The 22,018-nt window shown below is 38.0% G+C and overlaps 1 protein-coding gene across 7 annotated transcripts in view; it reads right to left on the bottom strand.

Annotated features, from left to right (window-relative positions):
- GON4L (gon-4 like) overlaps positions 1–22,018 on the bottom strand; it is an 89,051-nt gene that overhangs the window by 33,891 nt on the left and 33,142 nt on the right. For all 7 annotated transcript variants that reach the window (XM_082659476.1, XM_082659471.1, XM_082659473.1 and 4 more), the window contains 3 exons: positions 21,747–21,917; positions 18,111–18,303; positions 12,283–12,384 (listed from right to left, as the gene is read on the bottom strand). In XM_082659476.1, coding sequence (XP_082515602.1) covers positions 12,283–12,384; positions 18,111–18,303; positions 21,747–21,917 — 466 coding nt within the window. The remainder of the gene's footprint in view (positions 1–12,282; positions 12,385–18,110; positions 18,304–21,746; positions 21,918–22,018) is intronic.

Raw genomic sequence — 22,018 nt, 5'->3', positions numbered from 1 at the left:
AAAATGTTAATTGAAGAGGTGTTCAAGAGTAGGACACACTATCTGCAGAGCTGATGAACTCCCTGTCACGGGAGGTATCCAAACAGACTGAAAGGCCACATGAAAGAAGCTGTTAACAAACGCTTAAGTGGGAGGAAAATATATGTGACCACAGGAGGCTTTCCAAACTCTGTGATTCTAAGCTTTTTTATTTTTAAATTTTTATCATCCATGTAAGAAAAGTCCTCTTAAAGGGATTATAATTAAGCATGATAACATAAGACGACAAGGGGTAGAAACAAAATTAAAATTCTATCCCAGTTTTTACTTATGACCATAGAACTCTATGACTAGAAAGGAAGACCCATCATTCAGGCAACCCAGAAAAGTTCACTAGTTGATTGGCAAACACTGTCAGCCCCATGAAAAACACCAGCTCTAAGGCAATAAACAACACAAAACCCATGAGAAGCTCACAGTTTAGGGAAGGAGACAGATATAAATAAGCAACTATGAGAGAGATGAGTATTAAAAAGGACATATAAAATAGTATGGATTGATATAATCAGGAGGAGTAACCAAGATGGCAGACTAGAAGGACGTGCTCTCACTCCCTCTTGTGAGAACACCAGAATCACAACTAGCTGCTGGACAATCATCGACAGGAAGACACTGGAACTCACCAAAAAAGATACCCCACATCCAAAGACAAAGGAGAAGCCACAATGAGACTGTAGGAGGGGTGCAATCACAGTAAAATCAAATCCCATAACTGCTGGGTGGGTGACTCACAGACTGGAGAACACTTATACCACAGAAGTCCACCCACTGGAGTGAAGGTTCTGAGCCCCACGTCAGGCTTCCCAACCTGGGGGCCCGGCAACGGGAAGAGGAATTCCTAGAGAATCAGACTTTGAAGCCTAGTGAGAATTGATTGCAGGACTTCGACAGGACTGGGGGAAACAGAGACTCCACTCTTGGAGGGCACACACAAAGTAGTGTGTGCATTGGGATCCAAGGGAAGGAGCAGTGACCCAATAGGAGACTGAACCAGACCTACCTGCTAGTGTTGGAGGGTCTCCTGCAGAGGCGGGGGGTGGGGGGAGGCTGTAACACACCATGGGGACAAGGACACTGACAGCAGAAGTTCTGGGAAGTACTGCTTGGCGTGAGCCCTCCCAGAGTCTGTCATTAGCCCCACCAAAGAGCCCAGGTAGGCTTCAGTCTTGGGTTGCCTCAGGCCAAACACCCAACAGGGAGGGAACCCAGCCCCACCCATCAATAGTCAAGTGGATTAAAGTTTTACTGAGCTCTGCCCACCAGAGCAACAGTCAGCTCTACCCACCACCAGTCCCTCCCATCAAGCCTCTTAGATAGCCTCATCCATCAGAGGGCAGACAGCAGAAGCAAGAACTACAATCCTGCAGCCTGAGGAACAAAAACAACATTCACAGAAAGACAGACAAGATGAAAACGCAGAGGGCTATGTACCAGATGAAGGAACAAGATAAAACCGCAGAAAAATAACTAAATGAATTGGGAGATAGGCAACCTTCCAGAAAAAGAATTCAGAATAATGATAGTGAAGATGATCCAGGACCTCGGAAAAAGAACGGAGGCAAAGATGGAGAAGATGCAAGAAATGTTTAACAAAGACCTAGAAGAATTAAAGAACAAACAAACAGAGATGAACGATACAGTAACTGAAATGAAAAATACACTAGAAGGAATCAATAGCAGAATAACAGAGGCTGAAGAACAGATAAGTGACCTGGAAGACAGAATGGTGGAATTCACTGCTGCGGAACAGAATAAAGAGAAAAGAATGAAAAGAAATGAAGAGAGCCTAAGAGATCTCTGGGACAACATTAAATGCAACAACATTTGCATTATAGGGGTCCCAGAAGGAGAAGAGAGAGAGAAAGGACCCAAAAAAATATTTGAAGAGATTATAGTGGAAAACTTCCCTAACATGGGAAAGGAAATAGCCACCCAAGTCCAGGAAGTGCAGCGAGTCCCATACAGGATAAACCCAAGGAGAAACACACCGAGACACATAGTAATCAAATTGGCAAAAATTAAAGACAAAACAAATTATTGAAAGCAGCAAGGGAAAAATGAAAAATAACATACAAGGGAACTCCCATAAGGTTAACAGCTGATTTCTCAGCAGAAACTCTACAAGCCAGAAGGGAGTGGCATGATATACTTCAAGTGATGAAAGGGAAGAACCTACAACCAAGATTACTCTACCCGGCAAGGATCTCATTCAGATTCGGCAAGGATCTCATTCAGATTCGACGGAGAAATCAAAAGCTTTACAGACAAGCAAAAGCTAAGAGAATTCAGCACCACCAAACCAGCTCTACAACAAATGCTAAAGCAACTTCTCTAAGTGGGAAACACAAGAGAAGAAAAGGACCTACAAAAACAAACCCAAAACAATTAAGAAAATGGTCATAGGAACATACATATCGATAATTACCTTAAACGTGAATGGATTAAATGCTCCAACCAAAAGACACAGGCTTGCTGAATGGATACAAAAACAAGACCCATATATATTCTGTCTACAAGAGACCCACTTCAGACCTAGGGACACATACAGACTGAAAGTGAGGGGATGGAAAAAGATATTCCATGCAAATGGAAATCAAAAGCTGGAGTAGCTATACTCATATCAAATAAAATAGACTTTAAAATAAAGAATGTTATAAGAGACAAGGAAGGCCACTACATAATGATCAAGGGATCAATCCAAGAAGAAGATATAACACTTACAACTATATATGCACCCAACATAGGAGCACCTCAATACATAAGGCAAGTGCTAACAGCTATAAAAGAGAAAATTGACAGTAACACAATAATAGTGGAGGACTTTAACACCTCACTTACACCAATGGACAGATCATCCAAAATGAAAATAAATAAGGAAACAGAAGCTTTAAATAACACAATAGACCACATAGATTTAACTGATATTTATAGGACATTCCATCCAAAACAGCAGATTACACTTTCTTCTCAAGTGCGCACGGAACATTCTCCAGGATAGATCACATCTTGGGTCACAAATCAAGCCTCAGTAAATTTAAGAAAATTGAAATCATATCAAGCATCTTTTCTGACCACAACGCTATGAGATTAGAAATGAATTACAGGGAAAAATTGTAAAAAACACAAACACATGGAGGCTAAACAATACGTTACTAAATAACCAAGAGATCACTGAAGAAATCAAAGAGGAAATCAAAAAATACCTACAGACAAATGACAATGAAAACACAAAGATCCAAAACCTATGGGATGCAGCAAGAGCAGTTCTAAGAGGGAAGTTTATAGTTATACAAGCCTACCTCAAGAAACAAGAAAAATCTCAAGTAAACAATCTAACCTTACACCTAAAGGAGCTAGAGAAAGAAGAACAAACAAAACCCAAAGTGAGCAGAAGGAAAGAAATCATAAAGATCAGAGCAGAAATAAATGAAACAGAAACAAAGAAAACAACAGCAAAGATCAATAAAACTAAAAGGTGGTTCTTTGAGAAGATAAAAATCGATAAACCATTAGCCAGACTCATCAAGAAAAAGAGGGAGAGGACTCAAATCAATAAAATTAGAAATTAAAAAGGAGAAGTTATAACAGACACTGCAGAAATACAAATCATCCTAAGAGACTACTACAAGCAACTCTATGCCACTAAAATGGACAACCTGGAAGAAATGGACAAATTCTTAGAAAGGTATAACCTTCCAAGACAGAACCAGGAAGAAACAGAAAATATGAACAGACCAATCACAAGTAATGAAACAAACTGTGATTAAAAATCTTCTAACAGGGCTTCCCTGGTGGCGCAGTGGTTGAGAGTCCGCCTGCAGATGCAAGGGACACGGGTTCATGCCCTGGTCCGGGAAGATCCCACATGCTGCAGAGAGGCTGGGCCCGTGAGCCATGGCAGCTGAGCTTGCGCGTCCGGAGCCTGTGCTCCACAACGGGAGAGGCCACAACAGTGAGAGGCCTGCGTACCGCAAAAAAAAAAAAAAAAAAAAAAATCTTCCAACAAACAGAAGTCCAGGACCAGATGGCTTCACAGGTGAATTCTATCAAACATTTAGAGAAGAGCTAACACCCATCCTTCTCAAACTCTTCCAAAAGATTGCGGAGGAAGGAACACTCCCAAACTCATTCTACGAGGCCACCATTGCCCTGATACCAAAACCAGAAAAAGATACTACAAAAAAATAAAATTACAGACCAATATCACTGATGAATATAGATGCAAAAATCCTCAACAAAATACTAGCAAACAGAATCCAACAACACATTAAAAGGATCATACACCATGATCAAGTGGGATTTATCCCAGGGATGCACGGATTCTTCAATATATGCAAATCAATCAATGTGATACACCATACTAACAAAGAATAAAAACCATATGATCATCTCAATAGATGCAGAAAAAGCTTTCAACAAAATTCAACACCAATTTATGAAAAAAACTCTCCAGAAAGTGGGCAGAGAGGGAACCTACCTCAACGTAATAAAGGCCACATAAGACAAACCCATAGCAAACATCATTCTCAATGGTGAAAAACTGAAAGCATTTCCTCTAAGATCAAGAATGAGACAAGCATGTCCACGCTCACCACTATTATTCAACATAGTTTTGGAAGTTCCAGCCACGGCAATCAGAGAACAAATAGAAATAAAAGGAATACAAATTGGAAAAGAAGAAGTAAAACTGTCACTGTTTGCAGATCACATGATACTATACATAGAGAATCCTAAACATGCCACCAGGAAACTATTAGAGCTAATCAATGAATCTGGTAAAGTTGCAGGATACAAAATTAATACACAGAAATCTCTTGCATTCCTATACACTAATGATGAAAAATCTGAAAGAGAAATTATGGAAGCACTCCCATTTACCACTGCAACAAAAAGAATAAAATACCTAGGAATAAACCTACCTAGGGAAACAAAAGACCTGTATGCAGAAAATTATAGGACATTGGTGAAAGAAATTAAAGATGATACCAACAGATGGAGAGATATACCATGTTCTGGGATTGGAAGGATCAATATTGTGAAAAAGACTATACTACCCAAAGCAATCTACAGATTCAGTGCAATCCCTATCAAATTACCAATGGCATTTTTTATGGAACTAGAACAAATCATCTTAAAATTTGTATGGAGACACAAAAGACCCCAAATAGCCAAAGCAGTCTTGAGGGAAAAAAACAGAGCTGGAGGAATCAGACTCCCTGACTTCAGACTATACTACAAAGCTACAGCAATCAAGACAATATGGTACTGGCACAAAAACAGAAACATAGATCAATGGAACAAGATAGAAAGCCCAGAGATAAACCCACGCACCTATGGTCAACTAATCTATGATAAAGGAGGCAAAGATAGAAAATGGAGAAAAGACAGTCTCTTCAATAAGTGGTGCTGGGAAAACTGGACAGCTACATGTAAAAGAATGAAATTAGAACACTCCCTAACACCATACACAAAAATAAACTCAAAATGGATTCAAGACCTAAATGTAAGACCGGACACTATAAAACTCTTAGAGGAAAACACAGAAGAACATTCTTTAACATAAATCACCACAAGATCTTTTTTGATCCACCTCCTAGAGTAATGGAAATAAAAACAAAAATAAACAATTGGGACCTAATCAAACTTAAAAGCTTTTGCACGGCAAAGGAAATCATAAACAAGACGAAAAGACAACCTTCAGAATGAGAGAAAATATTTGCAAACGAATCAATGGACAAAGGATTAATCTCCAAAATATATTAACAACTCATGCAGCTCAGTATTAAAGAAACAGACAACCCAATCCAAAAATGGGCAGAAGACCTAAACAGACATTTCTCCAAAGAAGACATAAAGATGGCCAAGAAGCACATGAAAAGCTGCTCAACATCACTAATTATTAGAGAAATGCAAATCAAAACTACAATGAGGTATCACCTCATACCAGTTAGAATGGGCATCATCAGGAAATCTACAAACAACAAATGCTGGAGAGGGTGTGGAGAAAAGGGAACCTTCTTGCACTGTTGGTGCGAATGTAAACTGATACAGCCGCTATGGAGAACAGTATGGAGGTTCCTTAAAAAACTAAAAATAGAATTACCATATGATCCAGCAATCCCACTACTGGGCATACACCCAGAGAAAACCATAATTCAAAAAGACACATGCACCCCAATGTTCATTGCAGGGCTATTTACAATAGCCAGGTCATGGAAGCAACCTAAATGCCCATCGACAGACGAATGGATAAAGAAGTTGTGGTACATATATACAACGGCATATTACTCAGCCGTAAAAAGGAACGAAATTGAGTCATTTGTTGAGACGTGGATGGATCTAGAGACTGTCTATACAGAGTGAAGTAAGTCAGAAAGAGAAAAACAAATATCGTATATTAACATATGTATGTGAAACCTAGAAAAATGGTACAGATGAACCAGTTTGCAGGGCAGAAGTTGAGACACAGATGTAGAGAACAAACGTATGGACACCAAGTGGGGAAAACTGCAGTTGGGTGGGGATGGTGGTGTGCTGAATTGGGCAATTGGGATTGACATGTATACACTGATGTGTATAATAAGAACCTGCAGTATAAAAAAACAAACAAACAAAAAAAAAACAACTAATACTAAACTTTCTTTGGGTTATTTGTATGGAAATACATTAATATAAATGTTTCAGACATTACATGAAATTTCTAAGAATCTTATATGTTCTGGTATAATGTTGTACGTCATAACTCTAGTTATTACTTTAAAATGTATACCTCCGAAATAACTAAATTTCCTTGTCAACTGCATTATTATGAACTTTCATCAAATCTTTAACCGTGGTCATTTTTAAGTCTTTTGTCATTTACAGACAGTTCTGGGTGTACTCTGATGCTTTCACAAAAATATTCCTATAAAAGCGTTTCATCTTCAAAGAATTCATGGAAAAGACTGACAAGTACAGGTTTCTGGTAACTCACGATACTGCTGAACTGAATAAGCATTTTCAGAACTCTAATGGAAAACTGATGAATTCATAAAAGTGCTAACAAAAGATCAAGATAAAAAAAAACTGATTGCATGGGACTGAGTGAACTGATGAGGATGATTACAATTTTCGTGACTTTCTGTTTGAATAAAAAAAAAAAGATAAATCCCACAAGGACTCAGAGGCAAAAAATATACAAATCAATTTTCACTGCAAAGTAAAGGAGCTGTTACAGTGGAGGTTTACTGGACTGAATGTCAATATTATGACATCGTATGAGTGTGTTTTGTGTTTGGTAATTGCCATCATTGTTGCTTTTGTTGCAGTCATCCATTTACAATGCTTGGTGTCAGTTTATCTCTTGTAAAAATAAAATACAGTGTGTGTGTGTGAGTTGTGAAAAAAAAATAGTATGGATAACGGAGCAAGAAGATCAATCCTGATTGAGGAGGATCTCCCTGAGAAATTACAGTTGACCATTGAACAACATGGAATTGAACTGTATGGGTCCACTTATATGCAGATTTTTTCAGTAAATATAGTGGAACAATTTGGGGGGGGATGTGCAACAATTTGAAAAAACCCGCAGACAAACCACAGAGCCTAGAAATACCAATAAATTTAAGGAAAAGTTAGGTATGTCATGAATGCATAAATTATATGTAGATACTAGTCTATTTTATCACTTACTACCATAAAATGTACACAAATCTACTCTAAAAAGTTAAAATTTATCAAAACTTACACACACACTTACAGACCATACATGGCACCATTCACAGTTGAGAGAAACCCAAACATAAAGATGCAGTATGAAATCATAACTGCATAAAATTAACTGTGGCATATACTGTACTTCTGTAATAATTTCATAGCCACCTCCTGTTGCTAGCTCAGGTGTTGCAAGTATCTGCTTAAAACATCTCCTGAGCAGTTTGTCTCTCCAGCAAATTGCGTACTGTAGGAAAAACTGATCTCTTGTGGTTCTTGAGTATTTTTCATCAAGTTTAGTACAATACCATAGGCCTTGAATAACACCATGGGACCCATGCGAAGTGCCACTAGTGGTGCTGGAAGTGCTCCCAAGAAGCAAAGTCATGACATTACAAGAAGACGCTGAATTGCTTGATATGTACCAGAGATTGCGGTCTGTAGCTGTGATTTCCCACCATTTCAAGATAAATGAATCCAGTGTAAGGACCATTGTAAAAAATGAAAAGGACATTCATGAAGCCATAGCTGTCGCTATGCTGGCAGGTGCAAAAACCTTGTGCTTTTTGTGAAATACCTTTTTATCTCATATTGAAAATGCAGTTTTTATGTGGGTGCAGGATTGCTATAAGAAAGGCATACCTATAGACTCTAATATGATTTGAGAAAAAGCAAAGTCATTATATGACAACTTAAACCAAAAGGAAGATGAAGGATCTAAGTCTGGAGAATTTAATGCCAGTAAAGGATGGTTTGATAATTTTAGAAAGAGGTTTGGCTTAAAAACTGTCAAGATAACAGGAGAAGCAGCCTCTGCTGATGCAGAGGCAGCAGACAAGTTCCCAGACTGAGGAGAAAGGATATCTGCCTGAACAGGTTTTTAGTGCAGATGAAAGTGCCCTATTCTGGAGGGGAAAAAATTTTTAAAAATAAAGCCTCAAAAGACATTAGTAAGGAAGAGAAGCAAGCACCAGGATTTAAGGCAGGAAGGGAGAGGCTAAGTCTACTGTTTTGTGAAAATGCAGTCGCATTTACCACCAGGACTGCCCTTATCTATAAAGCTGCTCACCTTGATGGGAAAAGATAAACACAAGCTGCCAGTCTTTGGATATACAAAAAGAAGGGCCTTTCTATGGATTGGTTCCATCGATGCTTTGTCCCTGAAGTCAGGAAATACCTTGCCTTTTAAAGTTCTTTTGAAATTGGACAATGCCCCTGGGTACCCAGAACCCCATGAATTCAACACTGAAGGCGTCTAAGTGGTCTACTCCCCTCCAAACATGTCTCTAATTCAGCCTCTAGATCGGGGTTCGTAAGGACCTTTAAGGCTCATTACACACAATATTCTATGGAAAGGATTATCTACACTGAGAGACCCCAATGGAGAGAACATCACGTAAGTCTGGAGGAAGGATCACACCACTGAAGATGCCATCATTGTTAAAGAAAAAGCCATGAAAGCCATCAAACCTGAAACAATAAATTCCTGCTGGAGAAAAATGTGTTCAGATGTCCTGCATGACTTCACAAGATTTACGACAGAGCCAATCAAGGAAATCATGAAACAGACTGTGAATACGGCCAAAAAAAGATGGGGGTGAAGGGTTTCAAGTTCTGAATCTTGGAGAAATTCAAGAGCTAACAGACACTGCACCAGAGGAATTAACAAAAGATGACGTGATGAAGATGAGTGCTTCCAAAACAGTGCCAGACGATGAGGAAGAAGATGTAGAAGAAGCTGTGTCAGAAAACAAACTGACATTAGACAATCAGGCAGCAGGGTTCCGATTATTTAAGACTGCTTTTGACTTCTTTTACAAGGACACTTCTATGATATGGACTCTGAAACCAAAGCACATGGTGGGAGAGGGACTGGTACCATACAGAAACATTTTTAGAGAAATGAAAAAGCAAAAAAGTCACACAGAAATTACAATGTATTTCCATAAAGTTACTGTCTCTGCCTCCCCCTCCTCCTCCACCACCTCTCCTGCCTCTGCCACCCCGAGACAGCAAGACCAACCCCTCCTCCTCTTCTTCCTCCTCAGCCTACTCAACGTGAAGACAAGGAGGATGAAGGCCTTTATGATGACCCACTGCGACTTAATGAATAGTAAATAATCATCATGCCTACAGTTAATAAACTTATCTGTTGTGTATGTGTATATACCTTTGTGTAAAAATCTAATAACTGTATGGCAAGAATTGTATGAGATGTTTTTGTGTCATCATCATCATCATCGCTTAAGTATTCATCATGTAGAACATCATGTACAAGACTTGAAATGGATAGCCTATCCTTACATAGGCATAAAGTGACTGATATTTAATATAAAATTAATAATCAATAAAATTAATAATGTTAGTTTTATTAATGATTTATAACTGTGCTTTCAAAGAATTACATTACCAACTGTGTATCAGCCTATTATCACATTTTTAAAAAATGTAACAATGTTTCCAATCCTGTACATGAATATGACTGTAATACTGTATGCCATAAAAATTTTGTAACAATTTAGTAGTGTACTGCTGAATGGCTACAAAATTTTGTAACCATTCAGGCCAGCGTACTAAGAAGCGATCTGTGAAGCAATCATATCAATTACACTAGACTACCATCAAGCCATCATACTGCTGCTTCTTCATTATCAATGCATGAATCCTTATACCAGTAAATAAATGTTCCTTTTTCACTTTTCATTGTCTAGTGTTTGTAACATATATATCTACAGTGTTTTGTATCATATAAAACAATATTAATATAGATACTGACAGATGATTCAGCTTGTAAACAGATAACATAAACTTACAGTATCGATAAATACGGTACTGTAAATGTATTTTCTCTTCCTCATTATGACTTTCTTAATAATATTTTCTTTTCTCTAGCTTACTTTACTTTAAGAACACAGTATACAAAACACATTATATATAAAATACATGTTAATAACTATTTATTTTATTGGTAAGCCTTCAACAGTAGGCTACTAGTAGTTAAGTTTTTGGGGAGTCAAAACTTCTAGTCGGATTTTCAACTACACTGGGGTTGGGCACCCCTACCCTCTGAGTTGCTCAAGGTCAACTGTATCTATAAACTGAAGAAAGTAACAGACAAACAAGAAGGGAAGGCAAGTGTATACCAGGATGAGAGCTGAATTGAAATGCAATCTCCTACTTTTCTGCTTCAAGCAGAAAATGTTTCATGACCAGCACATGACACTGTGGACCATTCGCTCCTTCTTGAAAGACTCTTCCCTTGGTTTCTGAGACACAAGGCTTTGTTGTTTTTTCTCATACCTTCCTAGACCCTCCTTCACAATTTTCTCAAAACCTAAATCCTCAAGCCTTTTCTTTCTACACTTTCTCTCTGATTCCTGGTGCTTTCCTTTCAATGCAACCTTAACTGTCATAACATACCAAAATAAATGGAAGATCTTCATAAAGGAAATGGCATTCTAATCTTAAGAACAACATGAAAGATGAAATAAAGCAACAAAACAGAACATAAGTCCTAAAGGATTGTGTTTACATAATTCTCTTTGCACAAAGATTTGCATTATTTAGGTACATAATAAACACTTTTGGATACTTATAAAACTTTCTTCATAACCTCGTCAAGAGCCAATGTCTTACCTTCACCATGTTGTGTATACTATTCCAGTACAGGGTCATGCACACCCTCAATAAAAATCAACAGTTCCTGAAATATGTTTTCCATCATTGGCAAACTAGCAATGAAATAATTTTAAACAAATGACTCAAGCCAAGTTATTTAATGGTTTTCCATGCCTCCAATCTTGCTCTCTTTACCCACCAAATCAATACATTAAACTGGCATTAAATCAAAGTGATATTTCTAAAATCCAAATCAGTTCCTATTTATTTCCTGCTTTGAGCTCTCTGAGTTCTCCTTTTTGACAGATCAAAAATCAGATCTAAGGTTCTCCATGAACTGAACACTGCTTAACTCTTCTATCACCACTCACTCATACAACTTAACCAAACTACTTACTATTTTCCAAACACATGTATTGTTTCATAATTCCATGGTTTGCAGAATTCTTCTATTTGCAATATCCCTCTCTGCCCCCATTCACCAAAAATTTCTTATTGCTCCTTCAAAACTAAAATAAAACATCCCATTTTGTGAATCCTTCCCTAACCCATACCATACATTAGGACAGTATAACCCTCTTTTAGGCCACTAGTGTATACACAAACTATTATTATAGCACCTATCACTTGGTACTACACCTGTTTCTGTTTGTATCCCCCTACTAAGCTGACATCCTCCAGGCAGAAGCCATGTCTTATTCATTTTGGTACAATCGCTGCCAAATACTCAATACGTGACTGTGGGATGTATAAATGAGTAACTGACAGGCTTCCTGAATATATATGTAAATTTAAAGAATTATAGAAATAAATGGGAAGAGGAAGCTTAAATGTCTTGAGTGGGCTACAAACTTCAACCTCAGAAATCTGCAAAGTAAACAAAGGTAGATGTGGAGAAGTCAAGACCAGGACTCATAATAAACACAGACTCACTGGTGATTCTTACTGCCCGGTCAGTGCGGAAATCCTCTGTGTCTGGTTCATCCAGGTCTTCCAGGAAATTATATTCTGGATCGTCATCGTCATCTGCCTCATCTAGGAAAAAAAATGTTTTAGACACTTATTGCCAACTCTGAACTCATATCTCTAATGAAAATTTAAGATGTTCAGCACCATAAGAATCTACTCCAATAAAGCACATTTATTCCGAAGTTTTTATTTTATTTTTTACTTATTTTTTGGCTGTGCCACACGGCTTGCAGGATCTTAGTTCCCTAACCAGGAATTAAACCCAAGTCCTCAGCAGTGAAAGTGCAGAGTCCTAACCACAAGTGAATTCCCTATTCTGAAGTTTTTAAACAACTTATTCTTTCTTTCCTCAGCGTCTGTGCACAGATCATTTCCCACGGCGGACTCATCTCACCTATTCTCCCCAATTAGCCAAGTTCCTTCCTTCCTTCCTTTAAACAAAACTTAAATTTCTCAAAATGCAGCAAAAGCCTGAAAACTGAACATATAATTTATCTCAGTAAACCCACTTAGAGTAGTGCATCTCATTAAAGTATTTTTGTAAAACTCTTTATACAAAGGCATTGATAGTGAAAAAAGAAATGACCCTAATTCCCAATAATTAGGGAATGACTATAATTATGATGCCTTAGTATAAAATAGTATATACATATAGAATATAAACATTCTATACATGTTCAACAAATTCATGACAAAAGTATAACACAATACACACATAATACTCATAAGCATAAAAATATTATATCCCTATAACTCAGAAATAACTAAAAATATACAAAAATAACAAACATTTGTAATGGCAGAGCATAGAAGTATGGGTATTTTTCTCCCTCGCAATTTTCTCTAATGTTGATGCTATGATGTCTTTTAGATTCCTAACTAAAAATCCTGAAGGAATCAATCAATTATGGATTGTTTTATATATATTTTTTTAAAATAAATTTATTTATTTATTTTTGGCTGCACTGGTTCTTTGTTGCTCTGCGGGCTTTCTCTAGTTGCAGTGAGCGGGGGTTACTCTTAGTTGTGGTACGTGGTCTTCTCATTGTGGTGGCTTCTCTTTGTTGTGGAGCACGGGCTCTAGGTGCATGGGTTTCAGTAGATGTGGCTCGTGGGCTCTAGAGCACAGGGTCAGTAGTTGTGGTGCACGGGCTTAGCTGCTCTGCGGCATGTGGGATCTTCCCGGACCAGGGCTCGAACCCGTGTACCCTACATTGGCAGGCAGATTCTTAACCACTGTGCCACCAGGGAAGCCCCTGGATTGTTATATTAAGGCAAAATTTTTCCTGGGACTTTAGATCAGCATCGTCTAACAGAATTTTCTGCAAGGTCGGAAATGTTCTACATATGCATTGCATGTGGGATCTTCCCGGACCAGGAATTGAACCCGTGTCCCCTACGTTGGCAGGCTGACTGTTAACCTCTGCACCACCAGGGAAGTCCCACACACACATTTCTGATTCATAATCACTGGAAAATCTGTACTGATAAACCCCAATCTAACCTGATATTCTTTACTCAACATTTATTGTTTATAATACATAAATCTGCATTGTATATATATAGCTATTTAAATGTGAAGCCTTTTTCACCCATCTATAGGTTTATCCCCCAATAAAAATGTTTTAAATCCTTAGAAATGGAATCCTGTCTTGTAATCTCTATAGTACTTTCTATGTAAGTCTCTTTACAGCAGGTTCTTTACAAATGTTGCTGAATAATATAAGTTCTGGGGAAAGCCTGTAACATATGGATACTGCACACACGTTTGGACCCCCATCTGTTTAGGTGCAAGAACTACAATAGACAGCTTCCGCCCATACCATACAAACGGGGGTCAGCCAATGTTCTCAGAGAACCCATTTGGCAAACATGTTGAAAAATCATTTAGGAAGGTTTCTTCTGAGTTCTGCTTAGCTTTTAGTACCCTGATTGTGGAACCTGCCCTCTGGGTCTAATTACTTTTTTGACTGATTGACAATGTCAGCATCTACCCAGCTGATCTCAATTTTGTGTACCCACCACCCCCCCTCTAGTACAGCCTCTTATTTTTTGCAAATGAGACTCACTTTTAATAATATGCAGAGCAGATGGTACTAGGAACATGTGAAAATGGTTAGCCACGTAATACTACCAAAATAAACCAGCATATGGCTAAAGTTTGGTACTGTGATCTATATCTAGCATCATTTCCTATTTACCAGCACTCACAAAATTCAGCTGGTAGATCTGGGGATCCAAACCTATCCTAGTCATTGGCTCTATGTTCTCTTTTTTAAATCTATCCTAATAAGGAAACAAAAAAATACTGTTTTAAAGAAAGAGGATTTTCACCCTCCCCACTAACCATTATTCCATTTCCTCGATCAACCCTTATCATACTCTTATTTCTCCCAGACCAGTAGTGTCCAACCATCAGGATATATAAGAATTAGATACCTAGATGATAACCATTAGTGATTCTGATTCAGTAGGTATGGAGTGAGGTCCTGGAATCTGTATCTTTTTCTTTCTTTTTTTTTTTTTTTTATTTATTTTGGCTGCGTTGGGTCCTTGTTGCGGTATGTGGGCTTCTCATTGCGGTGGCTTCTCTTGTTGCAGAGCACGGGCTCTAGGCATGTGGGCTTCAGTAGTTGTGGCACGCAGGCTCAGTAGTTGTGGCGCATGGGCTTAGTTGCTCCGCGGCATGTGGGATCTTCCTGGACCAGGGCTCAAACCCACATCCCCTGCCTTGGCAGGTGGATTCTTAACCCCTGCACCACCAGGGAAGTCCCTGGAATCTGTATCTTAACACCATCCAACAAATACATCCCTACACTCCCTGATTCTGATTCAAATTCTAGGGACAAATTATGAGAAACACCACCCAGAATCCCAAAATCCTGACAGCCAACTCTGTCTGGCCTTTCCTCCTCAACAGCCAGCATCTCAGCTCTTTCAACCAAGGTGATAACAATCAGGGCACCAAAGCTGCTGCCCTAATAAAGCCATGAAAACCTGACTTAATTACTATCAATATTTTGTCTTAGCTTAGGTCTAAGGACAAAATGCAGAGCTTGCTTATGAAGTGTCACATGCATTTACAAAATGCTTTAATGTCCCCTGAGACTTCTTTGATTGAGATATGTTCCTAGAATATTAAACTGGTTTCTAATCCTAGCAGTATAACAAATTGATTCTATAACACAGAGCAACACAATGAATTTCTCTGAAACTTTTACAAAATGGATAGAATTATCTTTGTCCCTGTTCACTCCTTTCTGCAGATATTTTTGAGCCTTGGTATCTTGGACCTTGAATGCGTTGATAGAAAAAGGAAGTGTCAATAAATGAACTTCAAGAGAATAATAAATCCCCCAAAAAAGTGACATAAAAAAACTTCATGTATGTAGACGTGTACATTTTTCTGGGAAGTGGCTGAACAGCTTTCATCAGATTCTCAAAGGGGTAAGGGATGGAAAAGCTAGCAGCTTAGACTCCTATCAGAAGACTAATGCGATAATACATCAGTTGTTGATTATTAAGGAAATGACTCTCCAGTTAATATGTCAATGACTCAGCTGCAAATTTCATCCTTTTCTCCTTCATGCAAGTTTGTGCACTGCATTGCTTATTACCACTTCTGCTATAGAAGGTGGGTGGAGAAGAACAAAAATGCTAAAATTCAAACCAATTTGCTTCTTGTTACCTGTCTTTTCTAAATGCTCAGGGAATTTAAATTTAGGACTAAAATTCTTCCTATTGCCACATTAACGTGGAAAACTAAACGGTAACGTCATATTTGAAAACTCTCACGGGAGGCACATCGAACTATTATCAGTGATCCCTCTGCGGCATGAAACTGTCATCATGAGGAAAGGCTTTAAAGTTTTCTTTACACAATATTTGATTTCTTTACTCTAAGCACGTATTACCCTTATGGTTATAATACAAAATATAAGAGAAAACTCTGGGGAGCATATATTCTACAGAACCTAAATACATATTATCTCAATGTCACTTCCACCCATCTGATTCCTCTCTTGTCACTGTTGTCAAATATCTTTCAAAGGTCCATCTCAATTACCACCTTTTTCATGTTGCTATCTCTGGTCATGATAAACAATAATTCTCTCTCTTCTAAAACCTTAGAACAGAGTTTATGCCACTTTTATGGTGCATCTGAGTTCATTCAACTTCATTAATCTGAAATGTATCATGCATTTAACAATGGACCAGGCACCATTCATACATGTTTACTCCCTAACAAAATGATCACTTTCCTCTATCTCTCATAGAACCTAACACACTGCCTTGTAAAAGAAAGTACTCAATACTGAATGCCAAATTATATGCAATATAGTTATTAATAGCTTTATAAGGTAAATATGAGAACTTACTTTCTTTCATTCACTTATCCTAATTTATTCCTGGCTTTACCTACCCAAATATTTACTCAGTCTATTTCCATACAAGCTATATGTTCTCTTATTTATCTTAAAGCATTATCCTTTCAACACAAAAATCTTACAGTAGTTGTTCTTAGAAGACAGGGTAAAGAATAAAGATATGCTCTGTAAGTTGTCTGTAATTAAGTCTGATAGGACATCATGGGATCCAGAAATAGGAGCAATGAATTTGGCTACGGATTAAAGTGAGATAGTGAATGACTCTGTTCACATAAAAATGCAAGTAAGACTTTGGTTCAGTTATACACATTTTTTAAAAAGTGTGAATCTTCCACAACACAACCAGTATGAATATCCTGGTCACTCTCCATTGAAGAGAGTTAAAAGGAAACAACAATAGTAAAAAAATTGCCCTGATTCCATCAAAAGAATCTGGAATCACTACAAACTAAATCAATCTCTCATTTCCTCTAAATTTACAGAAACACTGCACAAAATGATGAATGGTAACTGACTTTCATTATAGTATGCTTAAAAAAAAAAAACACCAAAGACAATTTTAACAATGTATTGTTTTAAAGTAAGAATTTTACTTATATTCTAAAACAAATAAGGGTTGCAGCAGGGATTCTTACACCATGTATGGCTGTAGTCAACATTGTTTCTGTCTGATCAATTCTCCTTCCCTACTTCTGGAAACACTGTCACTTCTTTTGGGTAACTGCTTACTCCAACCCCGTTGTTTACAAGGTGCTGCCAATCACAGGACTCCATGCTGAAACAGTCTCCCTATCAAAGCCATGCAATACCAAGACAGTGGGCATGTGATCAAACCCAACCAATCAGTTGTTCCTCTAGATTTTTCAAACTGGAGCCTGTAGCAGAGAGTTCTTCTGATGGGGGGACAAACCAAGAAGTGAATGATGTGCTTATGATCATAGTTCCAGCCTTGTAGAAAAAAACAGGTTTGAGAATGGAGTTGACTGACAAAAAGTAGAGATGACAGCTGTTGAGAGGGAAAGTGGGTCTCAATTCCACTGTAGGTTTTTCTGCTCTTCCCAAAGTCTGGTTTCATTCAGCAAGTTGAGAGTTAGGATTCTCAACTTCAGCAAGTTGAGAGTTAGGACGTTTCACCTGCATCAGGAAGAACCTTAACTAACATGACAGTCTTTGAGTGAGTCAATGCACTCTCGTGAAATCATATGTAAAATTATATGTACGTTTATGTTTCAGGAGAGGAATCTTAGCATTCTAAAGATTCCCCAAAAGACTCTTTAACAAAAACAAAAAGGAGGGGGAGTGGAATTTAACCAAAAACACCCCTTTCTTTAAGCTTTTAACTAATGAAAATTTTACCAGAGACCATGGACAGAGTAGATATTAAATGCAAACAAAACCACTTACCTTCATTCCCCACATCATCATTCATAAGTCCCCCCAGCCACATCTTCCAATCCTCATCATCTGCTGTGTTGGGGTCATACATGTCTGGGGTGATGTCTGGAGCTCGGAGCTCTGCCTCTAGTTGCCCCAGGGGAACATCTTTCAGAGGCATCTTAGAGCGAGTTCTGAATGCAATGAGACTGTCATCCATGGGCTAGCCAATGGAGAAGGAAATAAAAACATATCACTGAATGCCTAATGCTTTCAACTTCTCCAAACTTCATCATATCCTGTGTGTTTCTCTTCTTAGCTTAAAACACAAGGTCTCTTCTCTAAACCATATGGATTTATTATTCTTTGTCTGAGAAACTTTAAGGATAATCATATCAAATTTTTTTTGGTAGGAGCCAATGTCTTTTTTTTTTAAAGGTTATACTCCATTTATAGTTCTTATAAAATATTGGCTATATTCCCCTTGTACAATATATCCTTGCACCTTATAATGATATCAGTTTTAAAACCAACATTTCAGGAACATTTATAAGAGCTTTATTAAGATATAATTTACACACCATAAAACTCACTCCTTTAAAGTGTATAACTGAGTGGATCTTACTATATTCACAGACTTGTGTGACCATCACCACTATCTAATTCCAAAACATTTTCATCACCCCAAAAAGAAAAGCCATTTCCCTTAGTGGTAGCTCCCCATTCTTCCATGATCCCAGTCTCTGATACCCACTAATCTTTCTGTCTCTATGGATTTGCTTATGCTGGACATTTTATATAAAAGGAATCATAGGGACTTCCCTGGTGGTCCACTGGGTAAGACTCCACGCTCCCAATGCAGGGGGCCTGGGTTTGATCGCTGGTTGGGGAACTAGATCCCACACGTGTGCTGCAACTAAGAGTTCACATACCGCAACTAAGAGTCTGCATGCCGCAACTAAGAAGTCTACATGCCACAATTAAAAAGATCCTACACGCCACAACGAAGACCCGGCACAGCCAAAATAAATAAATAAATAAATATTTTTTAAAATAAATAAAAGGAATCATACAATATGTGGCCTTTTGTCTCTGGCTTCTTTCACTTAGCATGTTTTCAAAGTTCATCCATTTTGTAGCATGTATCAGTACTCATTCCTTTTTTTTTGTAATAAAATTTATTTACTCTATTTTATTTTTGGCTGTGTTGGGTCTTCGTTGCTGCAAGCGGGCTTCTCACTGCTGTGGCTTCTCTCATTGCAGAGCCCAGGCTCTAGGTGTGCACGCTTCAGTTGTGGCTCACGGGCTCTAGAGCGCAGGCTCAGTAGTTGTAGCGCACAGGCTTAGTTGCTCCATGGCATGTGGGATCTTCTCAGACCAGGGCTCAAACCTGTGTCCCCTGCATTGGCAGATGGATTCTTAACCACTGCATCGCCAGGGAAGCCCCTCATTCCTTTTTATTAAGAAAAAAAGAAATGAATAATGTCTACTCATACTCTTTGCCCATTTTTAAATTCGGTTGTCTTTTTATTGTTGACTTACAAGAGTTCATTATATATTACAGATACAAGACCCTTACCAGATATGTGATTTGCAATTACTTTCTCCCACTTTCTGGGTTGTCTCCACTTTTTTGATGTATCCTCTGAGGCACAAAAGTTTTTAATTGTGACGAGGTCCAATGTACCTATTCTTTTTGTCATTTGTGCTTTTGGTATTGTATTAAGAAACCACTGCCTAATCAAAGGTCACAAAGATTTACTCTATGCTTTGTTCTAAGAGTTCTATAATTTTAGCCCTTACATTTAAGTCAATAATCTATTTTGAGTTAACTTTTTGAGTGTGGTGTAAGGTAAGGGTCTAACTTTCTACTCTTGCATGTGGATTTCCAGTTGTCACAGCACCATTTGTTGAAAGACTATTCTCTTCCCATTAATTGGTCTTGGAACACTTGTCAAAGATTAATTGACCAATAAATTTAAGAGTTTATTTCTAGACTCTCAATTCTGTTCTACTGATCTGTATGTCTATTCCTTTCTTTTTCTAAAAAGATACTTTAAGAGAAGTATCTTTTTTTAATTTTTACTTTTTAAAATATTTATTTATTTATTTGGCTGCTTCGGGTCTTAGTTGTGGCACACAGGATCTTTTGTGTGGCATGAGGGCTTCTCTCTAGTTGTGGTGTGCAGGCTCTAGAGAGTGCGGCCAGTTGCGCGCGGCCAGGGGGAAGGATAAGCTGGGACGAAGTGAGAGAGTAGCATTAACATATATACACTACAAAATGTAAAATAGACAGCTGGTGGGAAGTAGCTACACAGCACAGGGAGATCAGCCCGGTGCTTTGTGCCCACCTAGAGGGGTGGGATAGGGAGGGTGGGAGGGAGAGGATATGGGGATATATGTACACATGTAGCTTGTTATATATGAGAAACTAACACAACATTGTAAAACAATTATACTCCAATAAAGATGTTAAAAAAAATAATAATAACTGGTTGGGACTTCCGTGGCAGTCCAGTGGTTAAGACTCCATGCTTCCAATCAGAGGGTGTGGGTTTGATCCCTGGTCAGGGAACTAGGATCCTACATGCCACGCAGCACAGCCAAAAGAAAAATAAATAAATAAAAATTTTTTTAAAAAAAAAAAGAAGAACTGTCTAATGATGGAATCTAGAAAGTCATCATTTGACAGTAACCATAGTAATGACTGTTTCAATCAAGAACAAGCAATGGATGTTAAAATTAGTGGGTGAAAAGATATTTTGCCTCAAAGATACACATTAATTTAAAAATGGAAAAATAATAATTTTACAGCGAGGAAAACAAGCAGACACCACCTTAACCACGTGATCAAATTTAACATGACGGAATTTACGTGCCTCCTGATATGATGCAATAAAAAGGACATATCACTTTTGTGATATTTGTGCCAAAAGTGCATAACCGGAATCTAATTATGAGGAAGTATAAGAAAAGTCAAAATTGAGGAACATTCTGTAAAATAATTGCTCTATAAGGTTCAAAAATGTCAAGGTTATGAAACTTTGAGAAACTGTTCCCAATAAAAAGAGTCTAAGAGAAAAGACGACTAAATACAACACGTAATCCTAGACTGGATCCCGGATCACAAAAAAAAAATCATTTTTCTTTTGTTTTATATAAAAGATATTATTGGGACAATTGGCAAAATCCAAATAAGGATTTTAATAGACTATTAATATTACATATCCTTATTTTCATAATCAAACGTCCTCATCTGTAGGAAATATACACTAAGATATTTAGGGGTAAAAGCGCATCATGACTGCAACACACTCTACAGCAATTCAGGAAAAGATAAATGTGTACAGAGAGAGAGAAAGAAGGAGAAAATGATAAAGCAATTGTGGTAAAGGTTAATATTTGAGGAATCTGGCTGAAGGTTGTTCCTATGTTCCACATTTTAAAATGCTCTCTGTCACATACCTTATTTCTTCCTTAGGAACTGCCATTCTCACTTAATTCTCACTTACAATAAAACAGTACAAACTAGAGTACCAAAGACCTATAATTTCATGACTGTTACTAACTGTATCAAAATTTAATATCTTCCCTTCTCCCTTCCCAATCTGAGCAATGACTAAATTATTCCGTTTGACTTTTTCAGCAATTTAGAGTTATGTTTACCTGGAAAGAATCCATGCAGACTGGACTGGAAGCCAGCTCCTCATCTACTGCATGCAACTTCTCCATGAAAGTACTATCCTTGGTCTGTTTGGGCTTTGGTGGGGGCGGAGGCCCCATGGGCACCACCTCAGCACTGATGTGCCTAATGGCAGGTGTGGTGACTTTCTCAGCCTGATTAAAAGGGGCAAGTATGTTAAAAATTAAAGGGAGGAAGGGAAGAGAAAAAAAAAAAAAGCGGGAGGAGAGAAGCATGTTTTTCATATGCTAGCAAT

Source organism: Grampus griseus, assembly GCF_964374135.1.
Source record: "Grampus griseus genome assembly, chromosome: 1".
Classification (NCBI taxonomy): domain Eukaryota; kingdom Metazoa; phylum Chordata; class Mammalia; order Artiodactyla; family Delphinidae; genus Grampus; species Grampus griseus.
Note: the sequence above shows the minus strand (reverse complement) of the source record. Positions and strands in the feature narration are given on the sequence as shown.